Source organism: Ochotona princeps, chromosome 4 (genome assembly GCF_030435755.1).
Source record: "Ochotona princeps isolate mOchPri1 chromosome 4, mOchPri1.hap1, whole genome shotgun sequence".
Lineage (NCBI taxonomy): Eukaryota > Metazoa > Chordata > Mammalia > Lagomorpha > Ochotonidae > Ochotona > Ochotona princeps.
Window position 1 is genome coordinate 56,737,072 of NC_080835.1, and position 25,005 is coordinate 56,762,076.

A 25,005-nucleotide genomic window follows, 5' to 3' on the forward strand; every position below is an offset into this window, starting at 1 on the left:
ATATATTTTGTTTTTTTAATGCAAAAATAATTTATCTTTTGTTTGATACCAGATGAGACGGAAAGGTTTGCATAATCCTTAAGCCTACACACCATTTCGAAGCAAAGCGCTCCAGGCTTCCGGCTCCCTCAGAGAGCTAAGCAGGCCGTGGCTAGGCCGGATGCATGTGAGTCAACGCCTTGCAGGCTTGGGCATTAGGTACACTTTAACAGGCTTGCTGAAGGGGATGGTGCCCTCAATGCTGGATTCCACCTGGGGTGCCATTTCAACACCCTCAGCCCAGGGTGACTTTGGGATGCGGGCACTGGAGTTGTAGGCCAGCAGCAGCCTTACTTCCACCTGGCATGGCTCTGTAAGAAAGAACAAGTAACTGCTAAGCCTTGGATAAAAAGTCGAATAAAAGCAACATCAACGCTGGAAGCTGCAGGGTGTCTAGTTTCTGCATCTGGGTCCCTCCCTTCATCCAACACAGAACACTGGTCTCAACCTGTGAGGCTACAGGGACAGTGTTTCCCGGCCACCTCCTGCTCAGGTCTCTTTGGGTTCCAAGGAGCTTACAGCAATAGCTGTTGGAATAATTCAAGAGCAAGGCTTTTATTTGGCATGGTAGCCTAGCGGCTAAAGTTCTCACCTTACACATGTCAGGATCCCATAAGGATGCCGGTTTGTATCCCATGTGGCCCCGCTTCCCATTCAGCTCCCTGCCTGTGGCCTAGGAAAGCAGTTGAGAACGGCCCAAAGCCTTGGGACCCTGGCTTCTCTCTTTCAAATAAAATTGAAAATAAATAGAAATTCTAAATAAATTTAAAAGCCTGCTTCCTGTATCACTGTGAACCTTCATCTGTACTACCCCCTGCATCAGGCCAACAGAGTGGGGCACCTCCAAAACTATGGATCAAACTGATACTTTTGCTTATAAACTTAGTTTTTTTCAAATATTTTATTGTAGTAACATGAAGCTATTACACTTGCAAAAAGGTCACATTGCAGGTTATACAGTTACAAAGTGTCCTACATCCAGCCCTGGGCTCTTTTCTTGAGAGTATGTTCTATTTTTCTGTACATCATCAACAGAATATAAAATTATTTACAGTCAGAGCACATTATCTAAATGTACCAGTTTGAGCCTACAAACTTATCCTTAAGTAATGGAATTCAGTTCTCACCATGCATGATTCAAGCATCTAGTATTTCAAACTGCAAACAACGGATTGGCACAATGGCTAATCCTCTGCCTTCCATGTGCCAGCATCATATGTGGGCACCAGTTCATGTTCTAGATGCTCCATTCCTATCCAGCTCCCTGCTTGTGGCCTGAGAAAGCAGTAGAGAATGACCCAAAAGACTGAAATCCTGAACCCACATGGGAGACCCAGAAGCTCCTAGCTTCTGTCTTTAGATCAGTTCACCTCCAGATATTGTAGCCATTAGGAGAGTGAACCAGTAGATGTAAGATCTTTTTCTCTGTGTCCTTACTCTGTAAATCTGCCTTTCTGATAAAAATAAATAAATATAAAACAAAAAAGGCACATATTTTCCTGCCCGCATTGGTCCACTGACTTCTCACCTGTCCAGGCTGTGTGGGAGAGGTACACCTGAGTGATGAGACGGTGCCGTCCAGGCCCAGGATTCCGAAAGTCGGCTGGCTTAGGGTGGATCATCTGAGCCTGGCCATCTGGATATAAGACCTGAAAGGGGAGAGAAAAGAGAAGAGTAGCAAACACATGAGATTTCCATAAATGTATGGTGCCATCTACTATAAACCCCAAAACAAGAAGAAAAATATCAGCTTCCTTTGGAAGATGCTCCTTAAGAGGATGGCAGGGCCCGGTGGTGTGGCCTAGCGGCTAAGTCTTGAAAGCCCCAGGATCCCATATGGCCGCCGGTTCTAATCCAGGCAGCTACACTTCCCATCCAGCTCCCTGCTTGTGGCCTGGGAAAGCAGTTGAGGACGGCCCAATGCATTGGGACCCTCCACCCGCGTGGGAGACCCGGAAGAGGTTCCAGGTTCCCGGCATCGGATTGGCGCGCATTGGCCCGTTGCGGCTCACTTGGGGAGTGAAACATCGGATGGAAGATCTTCCTCTCTGTCTCTCCTCCTCTGTGTATATCTGACTGTAATAAAATGAATAAATCTTAAAAAAAAAAAAAAAGAGGATGGCAACACTGAAGACCACTCTGTGGTCCCTGCGCCAACACAGCAATGTTGTTTCCTACATTTCTAATAAACAAATGATGGGAGTATCCCCATCAAGTACAAAGAAAGGTAAGGATTTTAATTCTGACTGAAAACTTCACAGGTATCACCAATACCCTATCAGAAAACCTTGTCCATTTGCTGTGATTCACACCATGGCCTAGCATCCATCATCAACCAGCAGGTATTAAGAGGTTTCAGGGTAAGTTGTTAGCCTAGCAGTTTTCACATACCATACATAAGTACATACATTCAGCTCCTGGGGCCAGCTCCTGACTCCAGCTTTCTGCTATGGCAGATCCTAGCAGGCAACAGTGATGGCCAAAGGACTTGAGTCCCTGCCACATTTATGAGAGATTTGGATTAGACTCCTGGCTGTAACCTGGCCCAACACAGCCTTAGCTATTTTAACTATTTGGGAAGTGAATCAGGTGATGGAATATCTATCTATCTCCCTAACCTTCCCCGCAACTCTCTTTCTCAGTCTTTCAAATAAATTAATTCACTGTAAATAGAAACAAAAAAGAAATGTGTTGCCCAAAAAGGTTAGGAGGAGCCTGGTGTGATGGCTGAGTGGCTTAATCCTCTGCCTTGGAAGCAGTGGGAATCCATATGGCCACCACTGCATGTTCCAGCTGCTCCGCTTCCCATCCAGCTCCCTGCTTGTGGCCTGGGAACAAAGGCAAGGATGGCCCAAAGCCTTTAGACCTTGCACCCACATGGGAGATCCAGAAGAAGCTCATGTTCTTGGCTTCAGATCGGCTCAGCTCTGGCCGTTGTGGCCATTTGGGAAATGAAACAAGCAGACAGAAAGTCTTTCTCTATTTCTATCTCTTTGTAAATCTGCCTTTCCAATGAAAATAATAAACAAATCTGTTGAAAAAAAAAAAAAAGATTGGGGGAAGGGGCCAGCACTGTGGTACAGTCCATTAAGCCACTGCCTGTGATGCCAGCACCTATAATGGAACACTGTTTCAAGTTCCCACTGCTATGCTCCTGATACAGTTCCCTGCTAATGCTCCTGGGAAGGAAACAGAAGATGGCCCGAGCACTGGGGCCACTGCCACCATGTGGGAGGTCCAGCTGCAGTTCTCAGCTCCTGCAGCCATTTAGGGGAGTGAGCCAGCAGATCAAATCTGTATGTCACTATGACTTTCGAATAAGTAAATAAATAGTAAGGGAGGGAGAGGGAATGAACACTATGGGATATATCTTTAATTTCAGAACTCAATTTCCCCATACCTCTTATAATTACATATAATCAGGAATCTGGATTAGGCCAACAAAAATTGTTACTGAGTGGAGTTCCTGAAGGGTCTGCTTTAAAAAGAAGATTGACATTATTTTACTAAAGAAAGTAATTATGCCATCTAATCCCTGAGGCGTGTTTCCTGATGCATCACTAGCACCTACACTGGTGCCCAGAACAGAAGACGTATTCAGGGTATGTAGCTAGACTGGGGAGCACCTTCAGGATGCTGGAGCTGTCCTGCAGTGCTGCAATGCCAGCCCATCTCCCACCTGCAGTGCATACGAGTCTCCTGGCCACACACATGGTGCAAGTGCTGCAGAGGGGATATTTCAGGAGCAAGCATAGCAGATGACATGTACATGATCAGCTGTAATCTCACTTATGCTCAGCTGGTCAGTGAACTGGTTTTCAGGGACCCTGAGAAACAGTGATGTTGTTAGAGCCATGGCCTGAATAGCACAACCACAGCTCTTAAAAACACTACTGATACACACAAGCCCTCCTATTAAATGTTGATTGAATTGCTGTAGGCTGAGGCATGTTCATCAGTATTTTTCATGCTTTCTGAGTAATTCCAAAGTGCAGCTAGGGTGGAAACGACTCATGTCAAAGTACAATTTCCTAACTAATTCAGTGTGCGATCTCTGGAGATCTCATAACTTGTAAAGCGCCTTCTCTGTCTGCTCCTGACCACTGTTCTGGCCTCTGATGAGCTAGACTGCGGGTTCTTGCACCCCTTTTCTGCTTAGAATGCCTCCTGCTCTGCTCTTACTGCTCCTTGCAAATCTCATTTCTGCCCCCTGAACAAACATCCCTCTCCACTACTGCATGCTCCATTTCTCTTTTCTAATTGTTCATCTGTTTGTCTTCCAATGAAATGAGAGCTCCTTGAGAGCCAAAACTGTGATATATTTCCCTTGGTAACTCCTGCAAGTAGCATGTGCGATAGCACCACTGAACCCATGAATGGATGAGCTCAGAGTGAAAGTCTTCTTCTTTTTTTTTAATTGGAAAGGCAGAGTTAGAGAGAAGGAGAAACAGAGAGAAATATCCTCTATCCGCTAATTCACTCCCCAGGTGGCCACAACAGCCAGAGCTGAGCTCGTTTAAAGTTAGGAGCCGGGAGCTTCTTCCAAGTCTCCATGAGTGCAGGATCCCAAGACTTTAAGCCATCCTCTATTGCTTTCCCAGGTCACAAGCAGGGAGCTGAATGTTAACTAGAGCAGCTGGGATATGCACCAGCGCCCATATGGGATCCCAAGCATGTGTGAGGTGAAGACTTTAGCCACTAGGCTATAGCACTGGGCCCAGAATGAAAGTCTTAACAGCCGCCTACCTGAATGAACTTATCCATCTCACTTAGGAAAATAGACTTTCTAATCCTGCCTTCTCCCATCCATAAATTTAGTTTGCTAACAGTCATTTCCATATCTTACAAAGGACTCTTATTATAGCTTACTGTAATAAAAAACCAAATTTCCCATCACACTGTTGGAATATAAACAGAGCTCTGCCTTTTAGCCAATAGTACTTGTAACATGAAGTTCATATAACTGACCCTATTTTACCTCCAACTATTGTATTTCTCAGTTACAGAATCAGTTTACAGTGATAGACTCCAGAGCACATACAGCAGCAGAGGCAGGAGTCAAGCTGGGGCTCTTTTCCACAAGGGCACATCTCTTCTCCCTTCCCAGTTTCTGTCCCTCAGGTAGAAATTACAGGGGCACTACAGTTAAATGTTCAACCCAAAGTCCATCCAGACACTCCATAGGGACAAAACCCAACATACCTGGACCTTTACAGTGCTCTGAGGGTCCTGCACATGCTCCAGGGTTGCATCAACATCTAAAGCCACCACCAACCCAGATGTGAACCGCAGGGGGTTGTCTGACTCGCCCGCAGGCTCAATGATGGTGGCTGATGCTTTGTGGATCTATAAGAAGGAAAAATGACGACTTCAAAGCCAGGTGATCCCCAGGCAATAAACATGCATCTTGCCCCAGGGATGGACCTAAGGGAGCTAATCCGAGGAAGCACCCTAAACCGGGCTCCTCTACCACTGCAAGAAGCTCACAGGGGGAAGAGTTTTCACTGTCAGCGTGGATTTGGCTTAAAGGAATAAGGCACAGACCCTGACCTGTTCTGGAAGGGGGAGGTGTAGGAAGGTACTCTGTCGGAGCGTATTCTGTAGAATTTTAACCACTTCTGCAGGTTTTGATGTCATGAGGCGGGGCATCAGGTCAAGAAGTTTGTCCACAAAGCTGTCCTGCAAGTGAGGTAAATCAGCGATGAAGCACCTAGGAGAGCAAACAGAGGCTGAACTGCAAACCCTGCCAAGGCTCACAGGAGCAGTGATGGACCAGCAGGCGCTCACAGGTTGGTCATCTCTGTTGAAAAGCCACTGTGCCTGGGGAATACTGTGTTTCACCAAATTTACTGAATCTTCCCAGCAGTCAGTACACTGGCACAATTATTTTCCTATGTAAGGTTCACTGATTAGTATAGTAGGTGTGGTTTCAGGGTATGCCAAGTGCCAAGGACTATTAGAGATATGCAGACATTGAGTAAACAAAAGAAAAGATGCTACAATGAGGCTCAGAAAAGTCAAATAACTTACTCTCAGTTCAAATTAATTCCATAGCACTTCTGCCTTTGTGGGAAGGCACGGTTTTGTTTATTGGAAAACAAAACAAAACAATCCCCAAAGATGATTATATTCCCATAAAACAACTCAGAGACTGAATTAAGAAGGAATGTGCAGCCGATGACCAACGCACCTGTGCAAAACATACTATAAAGTCAAAGCAAAAACATGAACTTATTTTACAACTGAAGCCAGGATTTGAAACAGCTTAAACCAGGTCATGTGCCAGACAACAACACCATCAGGTAAAAGGTAGTAAGGCAACCAAACCTTAAAGAAAACTGTCAACAAAATTTAGAAAAAAAATTGCTCAATGAGATTTTATAGTCACAGAAATCTCAGGACAAGTAAAATGCATAAGGCTAAGTCAGTGGGTGAAGAAATTAATTTTTCAGCAGCTGGAATTCCATATGGGCACTCGATAGAGTGTCAGCTTCGCCATTCCAATCCAACTACCTGCTAATAGCCTGGGAAAGCAGAAGAAGATAGCCCAAGTGCTTGGGCTCCTGCACCCATGTAGGAGACCCAGGAGAAGCTCCTGGCTCCTGGTTTCAGCCTGGCCCAGGACTGGATATTACAGTGGATTGGGAAATTAACCACTCTATGGAAGATCTTTCTCTCCCCACCAACCTCTCTTCTGACTATGTACAAACAAAAAACAATACTCAGACTAAATCCAGAGTTGCAAGTTTCATAAATGTCTTCGCTACTTCTACTTTAACTTGCACTACTGGCAAAGTCTTTCATTCACCTACACATTGTTCTTCACATGTGTCTCAGAAGCAATTCTATGAGAACATATTTAATCCACACAATAAAAGTTAACTGCAGAATAAGAGAATGACTCATTGTAAATCAGATAAATCTACAAATTTAAGAACTCTGACGAAAAAACAGAATAACCAGGATTTTTCAACAAAAGAATTTAGAAGTTGTATGACTCAGCTGACTGCTGAGGCCAGCTGATGCTTAAGGTTTTAGTATTCTGCTGTATGTTTTGCTTTGAAGCTCTGATTTCAAAGAACTTTATATGTCACTAAAGAAAATAACAAATTGGGACACCCAGCCTCAGATAAAGCCTGGCTAGATGGTTAGCCAAGGAATGCAGCTGCTCATTGCTCTTGCTGTGTTATTCTCTACCTGGATTTTAGCAAATAAGAAGACCGAAGAAAGACTTACCTCTGAAAAAAGTCCACCTCCTGTAAAAACTTCTCACACATCCCAAATAAGGAGTCAGCTCTAGAAAGGAAATAAGTAACTTGTGTGTGAATAGGGCAATGTGAGGAGTAAAGACCAGACGTTTAAGGAATTAAGCCTACCTAAAAGGAGAAACAACATATTAACTATTAAAATGATCTCTAAGAGAAACGGGGGATCCTAATGGACCCAGGAGCAATCTTTCAGAATCCTGACTCGTGACATAACCATTACAGTCCCCCATGATGCTCAGAAAACATTAAAAGTCAGAGGGCCACAGTCCACATTTGGGACCAGATTCACCAAGGACACAGGACAGGAGCACAGCTTGCAGGCATCAGTGTCCCACTCTGCCTGCAGTAGTCTGGGAAGGGTGCACAGAGCTGTGTGACAGCTCAGGAACAAGGAGATGAGCTCTATGTTGGGCGGCGATGAAGACTACCTGAGCCCAGAAGCCTCATGCTCCATAGGGGCCAATACCTCTTGAAACAACTCGACAGGCATAGCATCCAAGGTCCACATGAGGTCTGACCAGTGACAGCCATCACTGAACTGAATGAAGCTGAAGCTCCGATGCCTGCATCACAAGCATTATACACCCTTCTAGTCCAGAACAGTGTATATCCTATTCCCTCAGAGCTCGTTTTTCCCATAGCACTAAGGCCTACTGTAACACTACCAGGATTTCAGTAAATAGACCAAGAAAGTTAATGAAGCATAAATTCTCATGCAGAAAGGGCAAGATTTTTGTACGGCTTTTTCCCCACACACAGAGATTACATTCCTCCCACTATCCTGGTTCCTAGGCCTCATTTTTAAAAAAGTATTTATTCATTTACTTATTTGAAAGAGAGAATTATGAAGAGAGATGGAGAGACAGTACGATCTTGAATCTGCTGGTTCACTCTTCAGATGACCTCAAAGACAGGGCTGGGCCACGGCAAGGCCAGAAGCCAGGATCCAGGAGCTTCTTCTGGGTGTCCCATGTTGGTGGCAGGTGCACAAAGACTTGGGCCATTGTCCACTACTCTCCCAGGTTACTTCAAGGGAACTGGATCAGAAAATGAGCAGCTGGAACATGAATCTGGTATACTGTGAATTCATGCCGCAAGGCCGTGAAAAAAAATTTTTTTTGAATCTTGGTCCGTCTGTTTATTTCCTCTATGTTATTTCAGCATGCACCTCTTTCATTTCTTTGCATTAATATATTATTCGTTGGAGGAGTAAAGTTCAAATCAAGAAGAAAAAGAAACTGTTTCCTCATACAAGAATGTGTAAGAGAAGAGTGTCCTGGTTTTTTTTTTTTAAGATTGATTTATTTATTTTTTAAAGATCTATTTATTTTTATTGTAAAGTCAGATGTACAGAGAAGGAGAGTCAGAGAGGAAAATCTTCCATGCAATGTATGTCCTAGTTCTTAATAACCCAAATTAGTGATTCTACTAAATGTAAGCTGATAAAAACACACTGTATTCTTTATGAAATATTTCTTGTGATCTACAGCTTTTAATAAATATTTGTTGCATAAATAAATGGTAAATGGCAAATGAAAATCCACCTTACAAGCAACATCCATCTGAATTCTTTTCACAAAACAAAGTAGCCAGTGCAGTACCTCAATAAGCTAATCCTCTGCCTGTGGTGCCAGCATCCCATATCGTGCCAGTTCCTGTCTTGGTTGCTCTAGTTCTCAGTTTAACTCCATGAGTATAGCCTGGGAAAGCAGCAAAGGGTGGCCCAAGTACTTGGAACCCCGCACTCACATCAGAGACCCAGAATGGCTCCTGGGTGCAGATCAGCTCAGACATGGCAGCCCTAGCTACTGTGGTCATTTGGTCAGTGAACCAGCAGATGCAAGATCTCTCTCTGTCTCTCCTCTCTGTAAACCTGCCTTTCAAATAAAATAAATAAATCTCAAAAAAAGGAAGCAAGAAAGGAAGAAACCAAGAAAGGAAGGAAGGAAGCAGCAAACAAGCAAGCACATTTGGAAATAAAACATAATAATGAAATCTAACTCAATAATCAACAATGATATAAATAATGATGAATGCTGACATTAAAATTAAAAATAGCATATTCAGGAATTTATTCAACATGGAGTAGAGAGAGGAATTTAAATTACAAAAAGAAAGATACAGGAACAATTGATCCAAAAGATGCAATATCAATTATGTGAGACTGGAGCAAAAATAATAATAATTAAAGAAATAATGGAAGAAAAACTATCCTGAGTTAAAGACAGTTAGGACCATAAACTCACTGAAAGCAAGAAAACTGGAAGACATGTCATGATAAAATTTCTGAATTTGAAAGAGAAAAGGCTCTGCAGCTTCCGGTCCAGAAAAACACGACACTTACAAACAAGGGAGAACCAGCCGACATCAGACAGTCTAACTGTAATACTGAGTACTAACAGACAATGCAGCAGTGTTGTCAGCTCTACAAGAATCCCATGTGTGTATTTTTTCTGCCTGGGATAAAGCACACTAGTTCCTTCAGAAAAGAAAGAGTTTCCTGATACTAAGTTCGTAACAAACCCCACCAAGCAGAGCAGAACAGTGTTCTCATTGCAGATGAAGCCCTGTGTGGGCTGTGGGCATGTGGGCACGTTCTACCAAGCAACACAGCTCAGCAAAGAGCCACCAAGGGGTTTTGAGCATGATTAGATTTCCAGACTTTCTTTCAAAAACAGAATTTAGAAATATTTTTAAAATGAGCTGAAAGTACATACCTTAGCTAATCTTTCCCTCAATCTCATTTCAGTCATCATTAACATTACTGAAATCTACTAATGCATCAGGAAACATCTTTTGGAGGAAAATGTCATTCTGCCAACACCACATCTTACCCTCGAGTAGTTCGTGCTGTTACTATAAGTTGCAAAGCTTTCGCCTGCAGCCTCATGTGATGTACAATCACCACCTGCTTATTCTCTACACCACTATACATGAACTCCATTTTGTAGGTCTCTTCCAGAATCTATAACAACAACAAATGCAATCAAGAGTCAGTAAAAATACCAGTCTCACAAGAGCAGTACAGAATTCCATAGTTAAAACAATCATCTTAAGTGAAACTCTGAGGTATTTTTCTTAATTTCTACACCATATTTAAGAATGGAGATTTTTCAAGTCCTGAGAGAAATTAGTGTTATCACTAGGCCAGGGCTCTGGGCAATCTTTCACTGCTTTCCCAGGCCACAAACAGGGAGCTGGATGGGAGGGAAGCGGGGCTGCCAGGACAAACTGGAGCCCATTTGAGGATTAACCAGCTGAGCCATAGAGGTAGGCCCAAAGATATGAAAATCTATTCACTGATAAAACCACCAAAAATTGTATTTCATAAACATGCAAAATGACTATGCATCAATTAAAAATACTTTTTAAGAGTCAGAGTCATGGTATAGTAGTCTAAACTTTCACCTATGGTTCCAGCATTCCCTTATGGATACTTGTCCATGTCCTGGCTGCTCTACTTTCAGTCAACTTCCTGCCATGGCCTATAAAATAAACAGAAATTGGCCCAACTCCTTGGGCCCCTTTATCCATGTGGGAGACACTGAAGAGTCTCTTGGCTGTGAACTGCCCAGCTCTGACAATTACAACCATTTGGAGAGTAAACCAGTAGATGGAAGATCTTTCTCTCTCCTTATGTTTCCTTCTCTTTGGAACCCTCCCTTTCAAATAAAAATGAAATAAATGTTAAGGAAAATATTTTATAAAATAGCGATAGAAATTTCAAAATGAAAGAAAATGACAAAGCATTATTTATTTATCCCAGATCAAACTTCCTATGCTATAAGAAAGAACAAATTAAATACCAGATATTCCCTGACTTTACTATGAGCTTATATCCTAATGAACCTATTGTAAGTTGAAAATATCCTAGGCCCCAACCCCACAAAAAAATGCACTCAATACACCTGTTCTGGCAAACAGCATAGCTTAGCGACACAGAGTGCAGTATAGTAACAGCTGGTCACGTGGCTGTGGCCTTCTGCTTCTGCAACTCCGTGATAGTGTATCACACTACGTATCACCAGTCCAACAGAAAAAGAATCAAAACCCAATTGTTGAATTATGGCTTCCACTGAATATACATTCACACTATGTTACAAAATAAAAAACTTCTATGTCAAAGCACTATAAACCAGGGACTGTTTACATGTACTAAGAATGGAAACCTAATCCCACAAAAATAATCTTCTAAGAATAAAGTGTCAAGAACATGTTTGTGACCTGTTAAGCCATGCAGATAGACCATTCTATGGGCTTGGTGTATCTCAGAGTCTGTGGAGAGAATACGTGTCATAAAATGTCTATCAGCTCAGGTCAAGTTCAAGGCATTTTATGTACTTGCTCAATTTTATGCAAATCAGCTATTTCAGCCAAATGATGCTTCTCTTCCTTCTATGCTTACTGCCTTTAAAAGCCTTGGAGTTGGGTCCCACGCAGAAGCCTAGTGGCTTAGGTCTTCCCCTTGCATGCTCCGGGATCTCATATGGGTGTCGGTTCTAATCCCGGCACTCCATTTTCCATCCAGCTCCCTGCTTGTGACCTGGGAAAGCAGTCAAGGCAGGCCAAAAGCCTTGGAATCTTGCACCCTCATGGGAGACGCAGAAAAGGCTCCTGGCTCCAGGCTTCGGATCAGCTCAGCTCGTCATTGTAGTCACTTGGGGAGTGAATCATCGGACAGAAGATATTCCTCTCTGTCTCTCCTCCTCTCTGTATATCTGACTTTCCAATCAAAATAAAATAAATCTTTATAGAAAAAGAAAGCTTTGGGGTTATAAATATGACTCCAGGATACTTAATTACATAATACCTTAATTCCCCTTTCACTAGACAAAAGAAATAGCATCAACTTTATTATTAATACAGGTAGGGAGAGCAGGCACTGAATCATAATGGGTTAAGCTACCACTTAAGATGTCCAAATCCCGCTACAGTGCTTGGGATCAAGTCCCATTTCTGCATCAGGGCATAGCTTTAGTTCTTAGGTACCTGTCATCTTCACAGGGGACCTGCTGGAGCTCCTGCCTCCTGGCTTCGGCTTAGTGCAGCACCAGCCAATGCAAATTTGGGGAACAAACACGTGGGTGAAGATCTCTACCACTCCCACTTTCTGTCATGCAAAGTCCTTAGTACTCTACCTGGCTTACAGCAATGGTACTTTCCTATCTTCCTTTCAAACTACTGTTCCCAGGTACAACTCTTGATAGCATGGCTCATTTGGGGTTCTACTCATTAAGTTCCATCTCTCCCCAATAATAAACCATGTAACAGGTTTGAGATGCACTCTGGAATGGATGAAACGGGGCAGTATCATAGGATTCCACTACTAAGTCCTGACTTTACTACAATCACCAGGCTGCACTGGATTGCAACACCTGCCAGTTCAAATGAGGGCTGGGGTTGGGAGTGACCCAGGTTGGGCTAGGCTGCTGTACCTGTTGGCAAGCTGTTAGCAGGAGTGGGCCATGCTGAGCCAGGCTGCAGCATCTCCTGACAAATGGTGGGACTGGGGGCAGGCTATCTCAGACTGGGCCGTAGCACCTGCTGCCACACACAGGACCTGGGGCTGGAAGAGGGCCTGGTAAGGGAACTCGGGGATTCCCCTGCTGTGCTGCTGCTTCCATTGCTGAGCACGAGACCTAGGATGGGAGGGAAGCGGGTCAGACTGGGCTAGGCTGCCACACTTGCTGGCAGAAGAGAGTCAAAATGAGTACAGGCCAGCCAGCTTAGGCCACAGTACCAGTTGCAAGTGCAGGAACAGGGTGCAAGTCATGTCAAGCAGGAATGTAGTACCCCCTACCAGGCACAAGATCCAGAGCTGGAAACGGGCCCAGTAAGGAAACAGTGGACACTCTCCTGCTGGGCTATAGCTCCCAGTGGTAAGTATGAGAGTCAGGGCTGGGGATAGGTCAGGTTGGTCAAGGCAGCAGCACCCATCAGAATAAATGCCCCATCAGAGGATGAACAATTTGGCCAATACTCCTGGCCAAACTTTGCAGCAAGTGTCTGGGTGTATGAACACACATTGAGATGGACCTGGTTAGCCAATAAACCTTTGAAAGATTTTCTCAACCCTGGTGCAATGAAGCCGACAACGTCTCAGAACTATCAGAACATTCAAGCAACAACCTTGGAACACTTTTCCCTACATCAGGATCTCTAAGGAATCACCAAATGACTGTCTCCCATCCCTGGGTACTGATGTAGTTTGACAGCAAAGAGTGATCCCTCCTCTTTTCTCCTCCCTACTCACCTTCTCCAGTAGACCAGGAGAATACATAGAAAAGAACTAAAGGAAAACAACACATATACATACATGTATATACATACACACACACACACACATTTCTGTGAAATAGTTAGTGAACTGTAATGTAACAATCATAGCTACCACCATTAGCTTCCTACTGGTTCCTAATCACTGAGTCACACGTAGGCTCACTCTCTAGAAGACAGGGCCCACCGAGGAGTTCATCAAGTCCCAATGCTTAAGAATGAAGGCAAACTGCTCAAACTAGCGAGGAAGAAAAAAAAAAACAAAAACCTTGAGGCAAATTAAATTGAAAGCTACCCAATGGACCAAACAGAAATTTAAAGACCTTTAACATTCAAGAGATGGTCCAGGCTGAAAATAGAAATAATTTCAAAAAGAGATCAACTGTATTTAAATGAAAGACTCATTACAGTGTTTATCAGATTTAATGACTACTTGAGATTAAATTTTTAATATCTGAGAGCACAAAATAACCTTAGAGATCACTGAATTCAAATGCCACCATGTTGCAGAGGATGAAAACTCCATGGAGATAAATTACATTACCTATCACCCATCAATTTTCACTAGACCTGATACTACAACCTAGGCTCCCTGGCCTGAAAGCCTGTACCCCATCCTCTAATCCCACTACCATTTCTAGCTTCCGACATACTTTAAAACTATGGAGAACCTCTGGCTTTGCATTGGACTAGACAAATCCTAGAAAATGATCTACTGGAGGAGATGTCAATAAACTTACTTGTTTTGCTGCTGCTGAAGCCAAATCACTCTGCTTCAAGTACAACGGGGCAGCCACGTTCCATAGCTTCTCCTGCAAAGCCTACCCAGACAGGTCGGGAGAGAAAAGAGCACAGAAGCCACAATCACCATTTCATTCCACTTCCATACATTTTGTAAAACTGCTCTTAACATTTTGAGATTTACATCTTTGTCTTGCTCTGAAAATATACCTCGATCAGAACTTACTACCAATCTTTTCTTTTAAACCAATAAAGTTCTACCTTCTAAGACGAAGGAGAGCAATAATTTGGGTTACATGAATTCCTGCACTTCCGACCCAACTCAGGGTCCAAAGGCTCTGCATGTCAGTTGGTGCCGGGCAGGAACATCAAGGGCAGGAGTCATGACGGCCTCATCACAATGTGGAGGTAAGCTGGCTTCCTGGACTCTGGGCTTTCCTTGTTCCCAAAGCCACTGGATGAACCTAGGCCACCCAAAGTTTTCCTCCTGACTATGCTTCTCTGCTTGGCTGCCCTGTCGCCTTGCCAGCAAACCCAAACAAGCACAGCCTTCCTAGATTCCTCCTCTCTCAGTCACTCTACACTCAAAACTTTCACTAAAATCCAGAAATTCTGCTTCCAAATCTCTCCTAACTTACCCATCTCTCCTCTAACTATCTGCTATAGCTCTTCTATTTTCTCGCACTAATGACAGATTATTTTTTTAAAAGATTTATTCATTTTATTACAGCCAGATATACACAGAGGAGGAGAGACAGAGAGGAAGATCTTCCGTCCGATGATTCACTCCCCAAGTGAGCCGCAATGGGCCAGTGCGCGCCAATCCGAAGCCAGGAACCAGGAACCTCTTCCGGGTCTCCCACACGGGTGCAGGGTCCCAATGCATTGGGCCGTCCTCGACTGCTTTCCCAGGCCACAAGCAGGGAGCTGGATGGGAAGTGGAGCTGCCGGGATTAGAAACGGCGCCCACATGAGATCCCAGGGCATTCAACGTGAGGACTTTAGCTGCTAGGCCACGCCGCTGGGCCCATTAATGACACACTTAATTGTTATTGAATGATACTACAGAAAATCTACACTAGGGTCAGAATTATGGCATAGCAAATTAAGCCAACCTTGTGATACCAGCATCCCACATCGAGTGCCGGACAAAATCTCAGTTGCTCACTTGCTTCCAATCCAGCCATCTGCTAATGCAGCTGGAAAAACAACAAAAGATGAGCCAACTCCTTGAGCCCCCGCCATGCATGTGTCAGACCTAGTTCCTGGCTACTGGCTGCAACATGGCCCAGACACAACTGTTGAGGCCATTTGGAGAGTGAGTCTGTGGAAATATTGTTATCATTTCACCACAGAACACTTGTGAAATTACTGAGGGGACTGATGTGGTGGTGTAGTGGATAAACCCAATTCCTAGGATGCTGGCCTCCCATATGGGATGATTATGTCTCTGATACTACACCTCTACTCCAGCACCCTCCCAGTGTGCCTGAGAATGTCCCTGCACCCATGTGAGAGACCCAGAGTAGGCTCCTGGCTCCTGGCTCTGGCCTGGCTCAGCAACATAGGGACTGGAGCAGCAGATGGAACATCTCTCTGTCTCTCTTTCTAAAACTCTTACAATTAAATAACTAAATTAGAAAGAAAGAAATTATTAATGAGTTTATAGTAATAATTAATATAGTTTCATATTCCTTTTAGGATCAATCCCCTCATTTTTCCTCTCTCATCTTTTCCAACTATAAAAAAGTGAATTCTTTCAAAGGGCACCTTGAACATCCATAGGGAAGAAAATTAGCCACATGAGGAAAGCACAACATTTTCAGTTCTTAGTACAGCACAGCTACTGGGCCTCACATTGCTTCATACCAAGGCTTACACCACCCAAGAATAGAGTTTCTATTAGCCCTATTTCAAACAACTATGAAAAGCTAAACAGCTTCAGAACGGAGAAAAAAAAAAGAACACTGGAAGGTGGTAGAAATTCTTCCTATCATGCCTATGGCAGCAGTTACTCTTAAGACAATCTAGCCTAATAAAAGCTGTTTCATTTCCAACCCACATCAGTGCACACAACCACCATCAATTCAAACAGGTACACAGACCTCAAGTGTAACATTTAGCACAATCTCCTACTCTTAAAAGGGAATGTAATTTCTGGCTCCTGCATTTATTTTGACTTTGGTCAAATACCATTAATCATTTCAACAACCAGGAATCTTCAAAGGTTCATCAAGTAAGAAGAGCTTTCCTAAATCTGCAGCGGATTTACAGCAAAATTCTGCTGTGGAAACTGAAATCTACTGAACAAGTTTAATCAGTTTTTACCAAAGCAAATCTAAATAGCTTCTTGAATACCAACTCTATATTACTCAGTATCTGTGCTTGTGTATAACCTACTTACTACAAAAGGTTGGCAACTTAGCCCCTTTAAGAATAATGAAACTAAAAAAAACCCAAAATAATGAAACCAACCTTTTAACTTTGACACAGTGAAAAAACATTCAAGAAAATAGTACAAAAGTCTGCTGCTAATCAAATTATATAGAACAGTTCAAATCCTTAGGATTCTAATTAAAATGAAAACCCAACCTGCTTTAATTACATAATAACAAAAAGAATCTCTAAAAAGTTGAAAAATCAAATGTCTGTATCAGGTACTCTTTCTTTAATTAGAGATAAATACAACTACACTACAGAGTATAATTTCTCCATTACTGCTCAATGGTTGCATAAGACCAGAAAATTCTATGCTTATGACTTCAAACACTAGTAGAATTATTAAAGTAGATTCTTAGTATCACCAAAATAATCAAACTAACCTTGATGAGGAGCAGTTGACATCGAAGATAGGTAGCAGAAAAGTCAGCCACTCCTGCCAATTCAGACTGAAGTTCCCCAAGTCTCTGCACATCCCTAGAGGAAACAAAATCCCAGGCCAAACACAGGATAAGCGTGACATTAACTTAGAAGAGCAAGTGTAAAGCATTTTCTCACTTTACATCTGGTAAATTGCACACAGGTCATTAAATGGCAACAAAAAAATACTGGAATGGCTACAATGAAACTGGTTCACTCACACTATGATGGCAGTTTAAGCTGATGCAGTATTTTAGAAGGAAAAATTGCATTTATAAAAATTGCATTGTATAGATGATAAATTATTTTCATTAGCTTTACATTGAGAAGTCAGTCAAAAGGAAATATTCAACAGAAATTAAATGTTTATGACTCATAATTTTGATTTGCACGTGAATTATTACAATAACAACTCAGTAACTATTAACTATGTAATGGTCAAGGATGTCAAGCTATGGCAGCCAGTCGAAAATATATTAAAGCTACTAGAAAAGATAATATAAGATCTCAACTAGGTAAAACTATACTTAAGAAAAAAATACAGTAAGGTGGCTTCATACATGCTTTTTAATGCCTTTTACTAATTATGTTGTCCAAGCTTCTTACATAATCACCAAAATGTTTTTTCCAAGAAAAAAAATTAAGCTTTATTTATTTTGATTGGAAACTCAGATATATAGGGAGGAGGAGACACAAAGATCTTCCATCCGATGATTCACTCCCCAAGCAACCGAACGGCCAGAGCTGTGCCGATCCGAAACCAGGAGCCAAGAACTTCCTCCAGGTCTTCCACGTGTGTGCAGGGTCCCAAGGCTTTGGGCCATCCTTGACTGCTTTCCCAGGCCACAAGCAGGGAGCTGGATGGGAAGTGGAGCTTTTGGGATTGGAACCGGTGCCCATATGGGATCCTGGTGCATTCAAGAAGAGGACTTCAGCCGCTAGGCCACCACACCGGGCCAAATAAATCTTAAAATTTTTTTCTTGTGGCCTAGCGGCTGAAGTCCTAACCTTGAACGTGCCAGGATCCTATATCGGCACGGATTCTGGTCCCGGTTCAAGGTTAGGACTTTAGCCGCTAGGCCACAAGAAAAAAATTTTAAGATTTATTTGGCCTGGTGTGGTGGCCTAGCGGCTGAAGTCCTCTTCTTGAATGCACCAGGATCCCATATGGGCACCGGTTCCAATCCCAAAAGCTCCACTTCCCATCCAGCTCCCTGCTTGTGGCCTGGGAAAGCAGTGAAGGATGGCCCAAAGCCTTGGGAACCTGCACCTGTGTGGGAGACCTGGAGGAGGTTCCTGGTTCCTGGCTTTCGATCGGCACAGCACCGGTTGTTGTGCTCACTTGGGGAGTGAATCATCAGACAGAAGATCTTCCTCTCTGTCTCTCCTCCTCTCTGTAAATCTGACTTTCCAATAAAAACAAACAAATGTTAAAAACAATTTTTTTTATTGGAAAGTCAGATTTACAGAAAGAAGAGAGAAAGATTTTCCATATGCTGGTTCATTCTCCAAGTGGCTGCAATGGCTGGGAGCTGAGTTAGTCCAAAGCCAGGAGCCAGGAGCTTCTTCTGCATGTCCCATGTGGATGCAGGGTCCCAAGCACTTGGGCCGTCCTCCACTGCTTTCCCAGGCCACAGGCAAGGAGCTGGAAGGGAAGTGGAGCGGCTGGGACATGAATCAGCACCCATATGTACAAAACGACTGCATCCATGTAAAACACACCTGTCTGAGGACAAGATATTAGAAAGGGGCACAAAACTAATTATGCTGGGGGTTTTACAGAATTATTAGTGATTTAAAACTTTACTTTTTGAATAGGTAACAAATTCCCAAGGTACAGAACTATACATATAAGATACAAAATTCAAAAGATAGAAGATAATCAAATTAGTGCTTCTTATACTTGTGCCTGCCCTCCAAGTCTGTTGTATGGCACCCCAGTTCTTCTAGTTATGCTGTGCATCTGCAACAAGTACTGCTCTTTTCTCATGCGTCTGTGTGTGCATGCATGTGTATGTACAATACCTAACAATCCATTTCACAATTCACAGAAAACTTCACTATTTTTCATAGAAACATCAAAATGCTGCATACAAACTATAATTGTGGGAAACCAGAATCTTGGGTCTCTAAGGAGGCTGTTTCAGGCAAAACATATTAGGTTTCACAGAAGCCTGGGCAACCTGACCACCGGACTAAATGCTCCGTCTAACCTCATCATGCTCAGCTGATTATTTTCTGTTAGCAATGCTGCCTGGCTCCTGTGGGGTTTCATATCACTATAATGACTTGGTGTTACTGTGCCCACAAGGCGCATAGAGTAAGTCATTCCCAAAAGGACAGGGAAAATTCGGACTATGGCGTATGTTCTCTCTCTGGTGAAATTGAGTGGCTTCAGTCTGTCCTGAAGAGCTACTCACTCATGGGAATCCAACACAACTAAAGACAAGACCCTGAGCTACTAACAGCTGAAAACTGTGTGTGTGTTCGCAAGCTGGTCTCCCCCTTTCACTTCTCTGGTGTCTCTTTTAAAAGAAACAGCCCTGAACTATTCTATTTCTGAAGCATTCCATTTTCCAGGAAGATCCTGCCTTCCATTACAGTTAAAGAGAATGCTGACCTGGAGCAGACCTTGTGACACAGTGAATTAAGCTTCTGTGTGGGACACCTGCATCCCATATTGGAGTGCCAAATCCAATCCCAGCTATTCTGTTTCGGATTTGGTTCCCAGCTCAAACCTCCCGGCAGGCAGCAGATGATGGTTCAAGTGCTTGGGCATCTGCAACCCATGTGGAAAACCAAAATGAGGTTCCAGGCTTCTGGCTTCACCTTGATACAGGCCTGCCTATTCTGGGCTTCAGGGAGTGAAGCAGAGGGGTGTGTGTGTGTGTGTGTGTGTGTGTGTGTGTGTGTGTATTACTATGACATTCAAGTAGATGAACATAAATAAATAAACAAGTAGATGGGCCCAGAGCAATGGTTCAGTTGGCTAGTCATCCACTTCCAAGTATGACATCCCCAATGAGTGCCAGTTCGCATCCCAGCTGCTCCACTTCCTATATAACCTGGGAAAGCAGTGGAGAGTGGACCAAGTCCCTGAGACCCTGCACCTGTGGGAAACAAAGAAGAAGTTCCTGGCTTTGACTGGCTCAGCTCCAGCAGAAGAGAAGTATGAATGGAAGAACTTTCTCTCCGTCTCTTCTTCTCTCTGTAAATCTGCCTTTCCAATAAAAATAAATAAATCTTTAAAAAACATTAATGATCCTCCAAGCAGTTAGAAAATAAAAAACAGACAAACATTTAGAAATCAAACACTGACATGTGTAACTCCCCTCAGGTATTGGGTTATTTTCCTGTCTCTGCATTGCAGCAACTGCTCTGAATTACACAGAAAAAGAAGTCATCCATTCCAATTAGAGATGGGAAATCTGAAATACTAGGCAAATCAAAATGGAAACTTCATAGCCCTGGGAACAGTCCTCCATGTGCCAGTGTTTTCTCTGTACCACTCTGTGCCATTAGGAAGCTTCAGTGTAAACAAACATCCGAAGACCTCAGCTTCTTCAATGAGAATGGTACAAACAGCATCTTCTATGTGCACTGTACTTACCGTGTACATATCTCTAATTTGAGCTCATTTGATCTTCACAACATGAATTGTAATTAATCACATTTCACTGAGTACAGAACTGAAGGACAAAGTTTCAGTAGTTTATAACAAGTCACAGAATAAGTGGCAAAAACAAAATACAAGCCAGGTCTGTTGACTCTAAGATGATTTGTTTTACATATATCATATTCACATGGCCCAGTGGCTCAGCGTGCTAATCCTCTATATGGGCATTGGTTCCTGTCGCAGCTGCTCCACTTCCCTTCCAGCTCCCTGCTTGTGGCCTGGGAAAGCAGTAGAGGATGGCCCAAACCCTTGAGACCCTGCAACCTCGTGGAAAACCAGGAAGAAGCTCTTGGGTTCGAGTTTCCAATCAGCTCAGCTCTGGCCACCAAGACCTTTTGGGAATGAACCAGTGGATAGATAACTTTATTTCTCCCCTTTCTGTATAATCTGCCTTTCAAATAAAAATAAATAAATCCTTACAAAACTCTGTCATGCTGTTCTTCATCTATTAATCCTAAGACTCTTCATTATTTATAAACTACATTCAGAACAGATGAGATCACAATGAACTCAAAACCAGACTGAGGCCCATGTGTTTGGCTTGGTGGTGAGGCCACCACATGGGGAGCCCATTCTCCATGCCTGAGTCAAGACCAGGCTCCTCCACTGACGGATGCGGATCGAGCTCTAGGCTTCAGCTCTGGTTGAGGTGGGAGTGAACCACTGAGCATAGGATCTCTCTCCATCTGTCTGCCTCTCTCTCTCTGCCTCCCAAAACAGAAAGAAAATAAACACCTTTTAAATAACATAAAACCAGATATATTGGTTATAAAACCCTCCTAAGAATAGACACTTTAGTAATCCTGAGTTCATGATGAAAAAAATTATTTTGATAATAGTAGAAGAAAACACATTTATACATATTGTGAGTTTGTTTTATTTATATAATAGGCTGAACTGGTACATTTTATTAATTTGTGAAACACAGGAAGAAAAACTGAGTAAATAAAATGTTATTTATTGATACCTTCAACCTCTCATAATCTTAAAGCATTAAATTTGTAAGTGGTAATCTACTCTCTTATAGCAGCTTGGTGAAACAAAAAGGATTGTCCGAAAAGTAAAATAGTGCAAAGTCAGGGGATGTTTTTTAAGAAGCTATATTCACCCGGGGCCCACAAGCACTCATTTATACCACTTTAATTACTTCCCAGGCAACAAAACTGGTGCTGTTCTTTAATGACATTAAAAACTGAACAACAGGGCCCGGCACGATGGCCTAGCAGCTAAAGTCCTCACCTTGAATGCACCAGGATCCCATAGGGGCCCCGCTTCTCATCCAGCTCCCTGCTTGTGGCCTGGGAAAGCAGTCAAGGCAGGTCCAAAGCCTTGGGACACCACACTTACGTGGGAAACTTGGAAGAAGCTCCAGGCTCCTGGCTTCAGATTGGCTCAGCTCCAGCTGCTATAGCCACTTGGGGAGTGAACTACAGGACAAATCTTCCTCTCTGTTTCCTCCTCTCTATATGTCTGCCTTTCCAACAAAAATAGATAAATCTTTAAAACAAATACACAAAACTGAACAGGGCCCGGTGCAATAGCCTAGTGTGGTGCTGGTTCATGTCCTGGTTGCTCCACTTCCCATTCAGTTCCCTGATGGTAGCCTGGGAAAACAGTGGAGGATGGCCCAAGGCCTTAGGTTGCTGCACCCACATGGGAGACCCAGAAGAAACTCCTGGCTTGGGATCTGCTCAGCTCTGGCCATTGCAACCACTTGGGGAATGAACCAAAAGATCTTGTCTCTTGTCTCTGTACTACTTCTCTTAAAAAAGCTAAACAACAAAACAGGATTTTGAAGAATTCAAGCATGGAATTCTATATTCCTTAGAGTTAGTATATAAATCAAGTCCCATAAGAAGTGTACTGATTCCAAAAATGAAGCTCCAACAATTTCACTTCAAAAACAGCTGTTTTATGAGCTTGAACTATGGTTATGGGGGAGGGTGGGGGGAGAATCCCAGATTCTTTGCAATTACAACACAATGTAATTAATGAATAAATTTAATAAAAAAAAAACCAGCTGTTTTACACCCCAATTACAACTTTATTACAGAACAATTCTAAAGTAATTTAATTGGGAATGGCATTATTGTATAGTCTGTATACCCATTTTCTGAAAGACAACATCCCATTTGGGTGCCAGATCATGTCCTGACTGCTCCACTGCCAATCCAGCTTCCTGCTTATGGTCCGGGAAAAGCAGCAGCTTGGTGCCAGGCTCTTCCTCTTGGTCTCCCACATGATGGGAGGAACAGGAACTGGGCTTGTGCCTAAAAACACCTAGACTAATTGGACTCATCTGTATCTAATATCCTGCTAAATGAGGATGTGGGGGAAGAGTATATAAGGAGAGGTGAAGAAGAAATAGACTTTGCAGAGACTTCTACCATCACTGGTCTCCTATCGGTGCTTCATCCCCAGATCCTCTCCCTGTCCACGTTACTGGCTCTGCTGGCCAGAGCACCAGCTCACTCTCCAGTGGGAGTAGCTGTCCAGCATGGGATCACCCCCAATGATCCCCCTGCTGGCTCCACCCCCTCCCTCCCTGGTTCTCACATGTACTAGTTGGGCTCTGCAGTCACATCCGGTATAGGTCACTTCACCTTGGCAATCCATATTATACACTGGTTTTTGTTGCAACCAAACCTGGCTTGACCCACACTCTTTTCTGGTGCTCGGATTTGCCAGTGGGTGATGTGAACTAGTTCAGCCTGGTCTGCCCCCAACCCATGCCAAATGTATGCCAGTGGGAACCTTCCCATGGTCTGTTCTGGACTGTTTCCTATCATGCTTCTTGTGCTTACCTGCAGGGACTGTGTCCTGCCAGAGGAGTTGCCCAAGCTCCTCCATCAGAACCTCTCCCAATGCCAGGTTTCGCGCATACCAGGGCGTCCATGAGCCAGCCCTACTCAATTCACCTAGCTGCACCATTTTCAATCTAGCTCCTTGCCAAAGTGTTTGAAAAAAGCAGCATAGAATGGCTCAAGTCCTTGGATCCTTGAACCCATGTGGGAGACTTGGAAGAAGCTCCTGACTCCTGGATTTGGACCATTTTAGCCATATGAAAAGGGAAGCAGCTGTCAGATCTTTCTTTCTGTGTCTCTCACTGGAACTGTATTTCAAATAAATGAATAAATCATAAAAAAGAAACAAGCAATATCGCTTTTGCTAAAGGAAAATGGATTCCAATTCTTTTCATAGAATTCAGATCATTTTAACAGATGATTGACAGAACTTATTGGTTATTTCCCAGTATCATCCTGAGGAAGTCATTAAATGTTAACCAGACATTCATACCCAAAATAAAGACTGAATGTGACTTAAGACTCTAGTCAATGAAATACAAGTAAAATTAGACTGTGCAACATTTGGAATGATCTTTACAAGGGGGTGGGAATGGAAATGAGCCCTTTCTCTTGCTCTTGCCTTTTTTCCGCATGCTGGAATATATAAGAAATTAGATTTTGGAAGGTTAGACAAAAACCAATTAATGCAGAAAATGAAGACACAAGCAAGAACAAGCGTACATTTACAAAGGTCATTTCAGCCTTGTCCTGCCTACAAAAGATAATTAAATTTCCTCCTAGTAAATTACTATCAACTTGTATTTCTGTCACCCATCCTAACTCATATACAAGAAAGGAAATTTCAAAACAACTTCTTTGTAACTATTCCAATTTTGCATTAGTTAGAGCTTAAAAAAAATAAATACATTGAAACCACAATCTGACCCAAATGGAAACAGTTAATAAAGCCAAGTGGGAAAGCAGGCTAAAAGTCAGAAAATCAAGTGGAATAAGCAACACCAGCATTGAAAGCCATTCAAGCAGAGCATGAGCAGCCCTCTTACCGGATGGTGAGCTCCAGCAGCTCCTGGGCCCCCTGGGGATCCAGGTGCTGCAGACTGTACACTCTTTCCAGGCTCTGCTGCAGGAACTGCTGGGAAGGATCCTCCTGAGGAGCGATGCTTGGGGAAATAGCTGAGGACACCAGTTTTCTACCTGGCAACTAAGCAAACATGGCGGTTACAGTGCCATTACCTTTTCTGGCTCAACATGTGGCAACACAACAAAATCACGAAAAAATGCAAACCAAACAGGGCTAAGAGGAAAAGGGCTAGGAGATGCGGTAAATCACTCTTCTCTT

At 43.1% G+C, this 25,005-nt stretch overlaps 1 protein-coding gene across 1 annotated transcript in view; it reads right to left on the reverse strand.

Moving 5' to 3' along the window:
* The window catches only part of INTS4 (integrator complex subunit 4), a 96,012-nt gene continuing 71,007 nt past the window's right edge, over positions 1–25,005 (reverse strand). The window contains exons 15-23 of the mRNA XM_004589854.4: positions 24,710–24,867; positions 17,147–17,240; positions 14,324–14,404; positions 10,142–10,272; positions 7,276–7,335; positions 5,590–5,749; positions 5,242–5,385; positions 1,568–1,688; positions 1–350 (exon numbers count right to left, since the gene is read on the reverse strand). Coding sequence (XP_004589911.2) covers positions 172–350; positions 1,568–1,688; positions 5,242–5,385; positions 5,590–5,749; positions 7,276–7,335; positions 10,142–10,272; positions 14,324–14,404; positions 17,147–17,240; positions 24,710–24,867 — 1,128 coding nt within the window. The 3' untranslated portion in view covers positions 1–171. The remainder of the gene's footprint in view (positions 351–1,567; positions 1,689–5,241; positions 5,386–5,589; positions 5,750–7,275; positions 7,336–10,141; positions 10,273–14,323; positions 14,405–17,146; positions 17,241–24,709; positions 24,868–25,005) is intronic.